Source organism: Microcaecilia unicolor, chromosome 1 (genome assembly GCF_901765095.1).
Source record: "Microcaecilia unicolor chromosome 1, aMicUni1.1, whole genome shotgun sequence".
Classification (NCBI taxonomy): domain Eukaryota; kingdom Metazoa; phylum Chordata; class Amphibia; order Gymnophiona; family Siphonopidae; genus Microcaecilia; species Microcaecilia unicolor.
In genome coordinates, this window is record NC_044031.1 from 768,508,849 (window position 1) to 768,520,907 (window position 12,059).

The 12,059-nt window shown below is 44.6% G+C and overlaps 1 protein-coding gene across 1 annotated transcript in view; it reads left to right on the top strand.

The window, feature by feature from the left end:
* Positions 1-7,841: 7,841 nt before the first annotated feature.
* The window catches only part of NOX5 (NADPH oxidase 5), an 82,944-nt gene continuing 78,726 nt past the window's right edge, over positions 7,842-12,059 (top strand). The window contains exon 1 of the mRNA XM_030190470.1: positions 7,842-7,961. Coding sequence (XP_030046330.1) covers positions 7,842-7,961 — 120 coding nt within the window. The remainder of the gene's footprint in view (positions 7,962-12,059) is intronic.

Sequence of the window (12,059 nt, forward strand, 5' to 3'; positions counted from 1 at the left end):
CAGGGGCTGTTTCTGTTGAACGTAGAGGGCGAAAGCGGATTGTACTGGATCAAGAATAGCTTGAGAGGAAAGAAAGTCAAGACAATGTCAGTGGTCAGTTTACATGGCTTTTGTCACCTGTGTACTCCTGAATTAACTCTCACTTTTTTATACAGCTAGGGTAGCACAGTATCCAGTCTTTAAACTTCTGGGGTCTATATGGCTAAGGCTTAGGCTTGAAGGGCTATTCAATGTCTTGCTTGCCTCGAACACCACTAGGTATAAAAGAAGAGGGGTGGCAGTACTATTTCATTGACATCTTCACCTGGAAATTAGTGAGGTGCAGAAGGGAGTGCAAATAGATGTCTAGTTGTGAATGTTCACAATCAAGCAGAGATGTATACAGTCACCAACGGGTATGGACCTAAAGAAAACGAAGCAGGCTTTTCAGGGACATCAAGGTTTACTCTTTACATTCCTCCATCTTTTGAGGTGAGAGCAGACCTCTTGCACTGCTCCTCTCAGCCCCCGCTTGCCCACGTGTGCAGCACTTCTCCCTCATCCTCCCCCATCCCAGTTCAACAAACCTCATATATTTGCCAGCAACGGCTGCCAGCAAACACTGCCCGAGCCGACCCAGTGCTTTTCCTCTCCGTAAACAGGATGTTGCATCAGAGGTGCAGGATGTGGCAGAGGAAAAGCTCCAGATCAGCTCGGGCGGTGTGTGCTGGGTGATGGTATATTTTGAGACTAGATTGCTACAATTTTCCATTGGGATAGTCCACTGAAAATAAGCTCATCCCCTTCCACTGCTACCGTCGCCACCACCTCCTCCTCCTCCTGTTTCCATCCCACCCCATGACCTGTTTGCTCACTACCAACACGACAGGAACTCATTTAACCTTGTTCTAACCCCACTCACTTGTGACCAGTATTCAGAAACTCGAGTTGTTACTGGGAAGAAATAGAAACCCATGAAGGATACCATTAGAATCCATGTTAGTAGGCTAGGGTGGGGCAGGACAACAGGTAGCATATTAATAATTTGCACTGGCCCTGCTGCCTTTCCAGACCAATAAAGAAGTTCAAAGTAGTTTATTGAAAAATCATTTTTATTAACAATAGAAAAATATACAGCCAAATAGCAAATGAATACAGAAGTAGGCCAAATGACAAGTAAACACATGTTTGGTGACAGAGAACCATTTTATGGTACGTAAGAGCAGCCCCTGATAACCTACTAGGGGCTCAGTAGTGGTGGTCCAGTGGTCCTGGGCAGGAGCAATGCCCTTCCTTTCCCACCCAGGACTGTATTGGGATCCAAAATGACACCAATGCCCCCTTGTGAGACTATCATGAGGGGTCGTTGGTGCCATTGTAGATCCCATTGCAGTCCTGGATGGGAGCGGAACGGCATTGCTCCTGCCTGGGACTGCTTGACCACCACTGTTGACCCACATTTAGGTCCCAGGAGGGGTTGGGAAGTAGGGGTAAGGTCAGATTCTGGGTAACGAAGCTTCTCTTTGGGGCTAGGGTTTGCCAGGCGGAATTGGATTGGGGATGGGGTTTGTCACTTAAGAATAGGGATGTGGATCAGGTGAGTGGGGGGGAGTTTCAGAAGAATGAAGTGCTATGTCAGTGAGGGATTTCATGGCTGAGGGGTACCGGGGGTAGGGGGGGAGGATCAGAAGTGCAGGGTTGCTGGAGGAGAATTAGATGGCCAAGGGATGTCTCGACTGGGGTTGTGCTCTTTGGTAGTGGTGTATTTCTTTCATTATTTTTGGGATGGGGCTGGCACCGTGATACATGTAGTGTGGTATTTCCAGGGCAGATGCTGGGCACAGGCTTTGCACTTATGGCACGTCAATATTTGCTGTTCATGTGCAGTAGTGCAAAACCTTGCCACACTTTAGTAAGAGTCCCTGAATCTGAAAAACTTCCTCATTCCTGTAGCTGTTGCTCAACTGTCTCTTCTCATTTGTCTCCAGACTCTTTGAAGGTGTTGTCAGCTCTCAAACCCTGGATTATCTCTCCTCTCAGTGACTCCTCTTCCAGACTGTACATTCCATTGTTAAAACTTCACCAAGGTACCATATATTATGCACAATTTTTCTGCCTTTTGAACCCTCTGCCTCTTTTAACATCAGTAACCTCTATGGTCTTCTGCACGGTTTTGCTCACTCCTAACTTCTTTCAAAGCTCATGTCCACTAGTGCTTGTTAGATTCCTTTTTTAACAGCATGTGTGGACAAGGATCCCAATTGATAGACTGTGAATTTTCAATCAGAAGGGAATAGGTTTGCCCAGTACCTGGGAAACCCCTGGCCTCAATGTGACTGGCTTTGTAAAGGGATTAGAAGACTCTTGGCATCTTAGTATTTCTCTGTTCAGTTTTCCTGGATGAACTCATTCACTTTTATCTTTTGATACTATTTTTGTGCTTCCTTCTTCTTTTATCTTTCTTTTATTATTATTTTTTATTCTGAAACAAAAATGTATGTGTCTTGGGGGCCCTTTTACTAAAGGGTAATGTTAAGCCCTGATGCGAGATTAGCGGATCGAAAATATGCACGCAAATTAATTACCTAACAAGCCAAAAACTAGCAATAAATTGATGTTAGCAATCAGTTATTGCAGTTATGTCACACGGCCAGGGGGTGAGCCCTTAGGCCGCAGCCGGATTGACGCTGCCTTTTCAACCCTAAGGCTACAAACTGCAAAAGGAGGGAAGCAGCGAACATGGCCATTTTCAAACCAGAAAAACATCCAACTTTTTGCTGTGAAAATCCATTGGCTAGATGTTTTTGTGCTCAGTCTGTCTATCTTTTAGGACTATTTTCAGAAAAAAAAAAAGTCCAAGTGAAAAATGCACAAAAACAAGCTATTCTGACACATGGGGAGGGCCAGCTTTCTTAATAGACTGGCTACACAGACATCCCAGCAGAGCAGTGGGACGCACTAGAGAGCACTGCACTGGACTTCACATATAAGGTCCCAGGTACACATCTCACTGTTGCCCCCTTATATTGTATGGTGAGTCCTCCAAAACCCACCACAAACCTACTGTACCCGCGGGAGGTGGTGGAGATGAAAACGGTAACGGAATTCAAACATGCGTGGGATAAACATAAAAGAATCCTGTTCAGAAGGAATGGATCCTCAGGAGCTTAACCGAGATTGGGTGGCAGAGCCAGTGGTGGGAGGCTGGACTGGAGGTTGGGAGGCAGGAATAGTGCTGGGCAGACTTATACGGTCCGTGCCAGAGCCGGTGGTGGGAGGCGGGGATAGTGCTGGGCAGACTTATACGGCCTGTGCCAGAGCCGGTGGTGGGAGGCGGGAATAGTGTTGGGCAGACTTATACGGTCTGTGCCAGAGCCGGTGGTTGGGAGGCGGGGCTGGTGGTTGGGAGGCGGGGATAGTGCTGGGCAGACTTATACGGTCTGTGCCCTGAAGAGCATAGGTACAAATCAAAGTAGGGTATACACAAAAAGTAGCACACATGAGTTGTCTTGTTGGGCAGACTGGATGGACCGTGCAGGTCTTTTTCTGCTGTCATCTACTATGTTACTATATGTTACTATGTAACTGTTCACCACTACAGTAGCTGCAGGTGTCACCTATATGTGGGTACAGTAGGTTTGTGGTGGGTTAGAGTGGGATAGGGGCCTGGGTCCCCTTCCCTACAGTGCACTGCACTGACCACTAGGCTAATCCAGGGCCCTGCTTGCTGCTCTAATAGGCCTGGCCATATCATCTGAATCTGTCATAGAGCCTGGTATGTACTGTTTCTTTCACATCTTTGGGGGGTGGGAGGGGATTGGTGTCCACTGGGGGAGCAAGGAGGGTCATGCCATAATTCCTCCAGTGGTCATCTCGTCATTTAGGGCACCTTTTTATGACTTAGGCGTGAATGAATCAGGTCTAGACCAAAATGGCCAACCGTTAGCCCTACATCAAACCATATTTTACTTTTGAACAGTAATATATTGATTTTGTCAGCCACTGACATATCAAACTTATAAATTTGGAGTACTGATTGACCCCAGAAATGTTTGCTTAGTAAACTGTTGTTTTTCCAGCTAGTCAGACATTTTTGATAGCTACAGAGACAAGAATATCAAACAGTTTTGATTGATGCTTATGAAGATCCCTCTTGATTGCAACAGAACCAAGTATAATTATCACTGGTGTTAAATCATCTGTAATGCGGAGAATGCTCTTGATGGTTGATCAAACCTCTTTCCAAAAACTATAAGTCAACTTACAATCAAAGAGATGATGTAAAAGCATTCCCTGCTCTTCATTACATGACCAATATTTATTGGAGGACAATAATCCCACCAGGTTCATCTTTTGAGGTGTCCATATGGCTCTATGATGCATAAAATAAACAGACTGTTTGTATTTAGCAGAAGATATTGAACTGCCTGTTTTAGTTCAGAAGTCATCCCATTGTTGAGGAGTCAAAGAGATATGTACATACTTTTCCCATACAGATTGCAAGCCTCAGTATTGATCATAATGCTTCTGTATCATAAACTTGTACAGGCCTGAGGCAACATGGCCTGAAGGAATTAGCTGATGGTATTTGATGTAATTTGTCTAAAAAGAGATGCCTCTGGGTGATACAGTGTTTCAAATGTATTGATAACTAGGTAAGGAGAACTGGGATTGTAAATCTGAAAATTTATTTACTTAGTTGGATTTTGCTCACACCTTTTTCAGTAGTAGCTCAAGGTGAGTTACATTCAGATACACTGGGTATTTTTCTGTGTTTGGAGGGCTCACAATCTAATTTTATACTGAGGCAATGGAGGGTTAAGTGACTTGCCCAAGATCACAAAGAGCAGCAATTGGATTTGAACCATCCACCTCTGGCTGTCAAGACTGATGTTCTAACCACTAGGCTACTAAAGTGGTTTGACTTTGCCATCAATAGTTATATGGTCTAATGTCCAAATCTGACTCATCATCCAATTACAAAATTAAAATAGGTCTGGATTACAAAGATCTGAAAAAACTATTTCAACTCGTAAATAAATTATTAGACACCACCCCCGTCACCACAACCAACACAGACATCCCACCCGCAGACAAACTTGCTAACTACTTTAACGAAAAAATACTAAAATTACGCAGCAAACTTCCTCAGCACAACACCGACATCGAAAACATCTTCAATGACCTGGACCTACCCCTGGTGGATGCCCAGCTGACCGTATCTGGTCAACATTTACTCTCCTCACCACTGAATCAGTTACAAAAGTGACTCAAGGTTTGCCAACACCCACTGCAAACTGGATACATGTCCTAGTCATCTACTTAAATCCGCCCCTGACCGCTTCATAGAAGACCTAACTTCCCATCTAAACTTCATGCTACAACAAGGTCTCTTCCCCGAGGAATATGGCAACATCCTACTCACCCCAGTACCAAAAGACACCAAGAAAAACACAAACGATCTAACTAATTACCACCCAGTCGCGTCTATCCCACTAGTAGTCAAACTGATGGAGAGCTTGGTGACCAAACAGCTTACGGAATACATGAACAAGTTCTCAATTTTACACGATTCACAGTCAGAATTCCGCCACTACCATAGTACTGAAACTTTCTTAGTCACTCTCCTGGCCAAATTCAAGCAAGAAATAGCCATAGGTAAAAGTATACTTGTCCTCCAATTCGACAACATACTACTACGACTCCTTGGCCACTTCGGGATTGATGGAAAAGTACTTAACTGGATAAAGGGCTTTCTAACCACCAGAACTTACCAAGTAAAATCAAACTCAAACATATCAACACCTTGGAAAGCCACCTGCGGAGTACCTCAAGGATCATCACCTTTACTAAGCAATGAAACTATCAACAACCATAATACAAGCAATAACAGAACCAAGAGGTTCACCAAGTATGTAAAAAAATGTAGATGGGTGTAACAATACATCCTAGAAGTCTCTAAGGGGCCCTTTTACAAAGGCGCATAAGGGCCTATGTGTGTCAAGCGCACGCCAAATCAACATTGCCGCCCGGCTACCGCATGCCCTAGGCGCTAATTCTGAATGTGGTGCGTGCCAAAAACCCACGGTAGAAACACAACCAGCCATTTGTAAAAGCTGTGCCAAGGAACCGTCTTTAAACGGTAAAAAAAAATGGCAGTGAATTTATCCAAATTGAGTTTGAGATTATGAGAAATTTGATCCAATTTAAGATTCAACTGAGTAATAGCTTGTTTGTTGCTAAGACAAACAGAAGTAAAATCTCAACATTATCAACACACACAAAAACTGTAAAGCCCAAGGGCTTGATATTCAGACTGAGGGAGTTAGCTGGGTTGACTCTTGTGGTCAGTGCTGGACCTTTTCCAGTGACCCACAGTGAACATCGGGTTATTTTTGGCTGGTTTCAACTTAACCGGTCACTTCAATATTCAGTGCCAGCTGGTTAAGTTGAAACCAGCCAAAGATAGGCCTCTGTGTCTGCAGCACAGTCTGACCGCCAATATTAGCAGCTAGCCAATTATATTGAGCAATATAGCTGGTTATCCGCTAAGCGCAGACATTGAATATTCACGGATAGCCAGTTAAGCAAGAGCCATTTAAGAAAGCAGAGGCACCAAAATAAAGCCCTGCGGAACTCCACAGGGCATTGTATAAGAGAAGCGACAACAAACCACATACGATCTGTCAGCAACTATCACAATATCAATACTGTGATATCACAAATAAAGAAAAAGATCATTAGAACAGTGAAGGAAAAATAACATCTATTTATCTCCATCCACATGAAAAGAGAACAGGAAAGAAGGGGAAAGGGGTACAAAGACCAGGAAAGGAAATTAAAAATGTAGGAAACTGCTCTATTCAATTGAGAGAATCACAACCCCGCCTTTATCCAACTGTACCTGCTCCTTTAAGGTTCTGAAGTGAAATCCCAACAGGTCGTAACATTGCAAAGGCAGTCAGCCTCTTCCTGATAGAGGGTCAGAATTGGACTAGACACTGCTTCCCTGGACCCCCATAATCCTTTCTCTCCTCACCCTCTGCTAGAGCTGGTCCAAGGCCCAGCAGCTGTCGAAGCAGGCATGGACCCAATCACACACTCACAAGCCTTGTGGGACCTGACGGTGTACCCTGTCTCTGGGCACATCCTCACTGGCCCCTGCTACTTCCTCTTCTGGGTCCATCAGTGGCCCAAGCAGTGCCAATGATAAGGTCTGTGGGAAGGATTTCAGGGAGAAGTGAGATCGATTTGCAACACTTTCTCCGCAGTGGTGAATGTATTCCTCCATCTACATAAAAGTACATAAGTACATAAGTGTTGCCATACTGGGACAGACCGAAGGTCCATCAAGCCCAGCATCTTGTTTCCAATAGTGGCCAATCCAGGTCACAAATACCTGGCAAGATCCCAAAAACGTACAAGACATTTTATGCTGCTTATCCCAGAAATAAGCAGGGAATTTTCCCCAAGTTCATTTTAATAATGGCTATAGACTTTTCTTTTAGGAAGCTATCCAAACATTTTTTAAACCCCACTAAGCTAACCGCCTTTACCACATTCTCTACCCTCCACATACCAAAGTAAGCACTGCGGCTGATTATGTAAAACAGGTGGCTCTGCTGAGCTCACTGACCTTTTCTGCTTATTGATAAATCCACTAATGTTTTTGCTGGAAGGGGAGCTGTGGTAGAAAATCCTATGGATAATTTGATATTGGTTGTAATTACTCTCGTTGCACTTTCTCCTGTGCCTTTCCTGCTCTAGTGATATATTTTTCTGATCAGTTCTGTGCAATGTGCAAACTTTCACTGTGAACATGTTACAAGGCTTCTGCTGTATCTTTTTCCTTTCATAGCACCATGAGCGCAGACGATGACAGCAAGTGGCTGGAATGGGTAACCAGGCAGTTTGAGAGCATCGCTGGAGAAGATAAAGAAATCAATTTGTCTGATTTCAAAACTGCATTGAAAGTGAAAGAGGCATGTGTTTTACTGTGGATAGCACACACTACCCTTGTTTTGTGAAATACATATATGCTTTTTTTCTCAGCTGTTTACAACAAACGTCCAGCTTGAGGGCTGTTTAAGAGAAGATTGGTCATTTGTAAAATTTGATTACAATATACCTTTAGCCTATTGAAATCTCACACTGACTGAACATGAAAGGGATCTGCTGATTCTCATTTTGACATTTGAAAGGGTTGAAGAGGGCAAGAAACACAGGCTGAGTGGGTGTTAGCCAGGCGGTTTAGAAACTTTCTTTCCCTCTTTTCTTTCTTTTAATTCTCAAAGGCAACTTTATTGAACCAAGAAATATACAATAAGCTCAAAAGAAACCAGATTCAGTAACAAAAGTCAAACGGTTCAGCAGTGTATCAAAACACATAAGCTTCCTCTTTGAAACATTTTGTCTTTAGTTATACAAGTCCATAAATCTGGGCAAGTCACTTAACCCTCCATTGCCCCACGTAAGCTGCATTGAGCCTGCCATAGGTGGGAAAGCGCAGGGTACAAATGTAACAAAAATAAAATAGATACTATTGGAGATTCTACATGGAATGTTGCTACTGTTGGAGATTCTACATGGAATGCTGCTATTCCACTAGCAACATTCCATGTAGAAGGCTGCGCAGGCTTCTGTTTCTGTGAGTCTGACGTCCTGCACGTATGTGCAGGACGTCAGACTCACAGAAGCAGAAGCCTGCACGGCCACATTGGTGATCTACAAGGGCCAACTTCTACATGGAATGTTGCTAGTGGAATAGCAACATTCCATGTAGAATCTATAGAAATCAAACCAAATAAAACATGGAAAAGAAAATAAGATGATACCTTTTTTTATTGGACATAACTTAATACATTTCTTGATTAGCTTTCGAAGGTTGCCCTTCTTCCTCAGATCGGAAATAAGCAAATGTGCTAGCTGACAGTGTATATAAGTGAAAACATTCAAGCATTACTATGACAGTAAAATAGATACCATTGGAGATTCTACATGGAATGTTGCTACTATTGGAGATTCTACGTGGAATGTTGCTGCTATTGGAGATTCTGTTGCTACTATTGGAGGTTCTACATGGAATGTTGCTACTATTTGAGATTCTACATGGAATGTTGCTACTATTGGAGATTCTACATGGAATGTTGCTATTCCACTAGCAACATTCCATGTAGAAGGCTGCACAGGCTTCTGTTTCTGTGAGTCTGATGTCCTACATGTTGTAAGCCCACAGGGGTGCTCTCCGGTGTGCAGTGGTCCTCTAGTGGCTCCTGCCTGGCCTCACCAGCCCTTTGCTTCAGGGAACCCCCTTGAAGCCAGACTTCTCTGTGTCTCCGTTGACTCGGGCCTCTATGTTTGGTCCTCCCCTTGCCCTCAGGGTGACCTCTGCATTAACCTTCAGTCCTGGCCCGGCCTCCCTGCTGTATCTCCTGGTAACCGACCCACCTTACCTGTTCTTCTGGTGGGCCCCCTGGTCCCTCTCCTCTGGAAGATAGCGCGGATCCCTTTGCTCACAGAAATATGCAAATTAAGCTGATCATATGTAAATTCAGTTTATTGGAACTAGGCTACAGTCTTGTGGGAACCTGGCTTTCCCACTATTATTCTGTTACTGCGATTCACCCCCTGAGACCATTTACTGGGGACATCTGGGTCTCAGGGTATAACAGCCTCCTCCCCTGGATAGGACCTTCTTTGTTCACATTAACCTTACGGTCCTATCCTCCACCCCACGGCTGTTTGTTCTTTTTAAACCCTTCACAGTTCCAACATCAGTACTGGAGACCCACAGTCCTGGACACACAGTCCTTTCCCTTGAACACCCAGTTCTTTCCCAGTACTGAGGACACACAGTCCCACCCCACTACTTCAGGGACTTCTTACCCCAGGATTTTCAGCCTGCTTCCCTTCTCGGACACACAGTCCTTCCTCCTCAGCCCCGGGATACAGAGTTCAGGCTTCCGGCCTCCAGGTTCCCATCTTCTCTCCCTTGGGCAAAACTCCTTCCTCTACTGAGAGGAAGCTATTTATGAGGTGTCCACTAAACCTCGCCCCTCTGGTTCCAGAAAGATCTGGCCTAAAAGACTCTTTTCACTCCCCCAGCTATCTCTCTGAAGCTCCCTCTACTGGCCAGAATGGGCATTTACCCGGTTTTCAATGGGAGATCGCCCTCTGGCGGCCTCCTCGTGTAAGGGCAGACAGTGTGGTTATCACAACGTACGTGCGTGCAGGACGTCAGACTCACAGAAGCAGAAGCCTGCGCGGCCACATTGGTGATCTGCAAGGGCTGACTTCTACATGGAATGTTGCTAGTGGAATAGCAACATTCCATGTAGAATTTCAAATAGTAGCAACAGTGGAGGAGTGGCCTAGTGGTTAGGGTGGTGGACTCTGGTCCTGAGGAACTGAGTTCGATTCCCGGCACAGGCAGCTCCTTGTGACTCTGAGCAAGTCACTTAACCCTCCATTGCCCCATGTAAGCCGCATTGAGCCTGCCATGAGTGGGAAAGCGCAGGGTACAAATGTAACAAAAATAAAATAGATACTATTGGAGATTCTACATGGAATGTTGCTATTCCACTAGCAACATTCCATGTAGAAGCCTGCGTGGCCACATTGGTAATCTGCAAGGGCTGACTTCTACATGGAATGTTGCTAGTGGAATAGCAACATTCCATGTAGAATTTCAAACAGTAGCAACAGTGGAGGAGTGGCCTAGTGGTTAGGGTGGTGGACTTTGGTCCTGAGGAACTGAGTTCGATTCCCATTTCAGGCACAGGCAGCTCCTTGTGACTCTGGGCAAGTCACTTAACCCTCCATTGCCCCATGTAAGCCGCATTGAGTTTGCCATGAGTGGGAAAGCGCGGGGTACAAATGTAACAAAAAAAATAAATAAATGTTAGCACATATTTTGTGCATTACCCTCTAAGTGTCCCATTGGACCGTGGCAGGTTGCTTCCCCCATCCCACCCGTTTGCTGCAGTTGGAAGCAGACTGTAAAGTCAGGGGGAAAGAACTTGTTAGTTGCAAATTAAGTCCTATTGTGCATTAGCCAAATAGAGTCCAAGAAAACAAATAGGCAGACGATCTGCAATATCCAGAACGGAGCAGATCACAAGAGTAGTTTTAAAAAGTCCAATTTATTCACCACACTTATATAAATTATAGAATAAAATCCCGACAAGGTCTTGTTTTGCCCTGGAAAGGGGAAATTTTGTGGAACCATCTTCAGCTTCTGACACAGCCCTGGCAAGAGCAAAACAAAATCTTGTTGGGCTTTTATTCTGTGGTTTATGATTCATATATTTGTGGTGAATCAATTGAACTTTTGAATTCTTAGCCAATCAGAGGCCAGTTCCCAATGAGCCGAAAAGAATAAGAGAAAACTGCCAGGGTTAAAAAAAGACTATATAAATATTAGAAATTAAATATAAAGGCCAAAAGGAAAGGCGGCACAAAAAGGATCAATAGTGGAAGCCACGGAGCCAAGAAACAGGTTCGCTGTTTGTGCTGAAAAATGGCTTGCGGTAGTGTAGGCGTGGGTTTTGGGCGCACGCTGATCCATTTTTTAGCACGCCTGTAAAAAGGCCTCTTTTTCTTTGCCAAAAATGGCCGTGCGGCAAAATCAAAATTGCCGAGTGCCCATTTTGGGTCTGAGACCTTACCACTACTACTACTACTTAACATTTCTAGAGCGCTACTAGGGTTACGCAGCGCTGTACAATTTAACAAAGAGAGACAGTCCCTGCTCAAAGAGCTTACAATCTAATAGACAAGTGAACGGTCGGTCTGATAGGGGCAGTCTGGATTCACTGAACGGTAAGGGTTAGGTGTCGAACGCAGCATTGAAGAGGTGGGTTTTACCACCAGCCATTGACCTAGAATCTGGGCGGTAATGAACTACACGCGTCAAATGCCACTTGGCGTGCATCTGTTACACGTCCGTTATGCACGCCAGAAAATACGAAATATTTTTCAGACGCGCGTAGCAAATGTGCGCCAAAATTGAAATTACCGTAAGGGCCACGCGGTAACCGGGCAGTAACTGCAATTTGGCGCACATAGGGGCCTACGCAGCT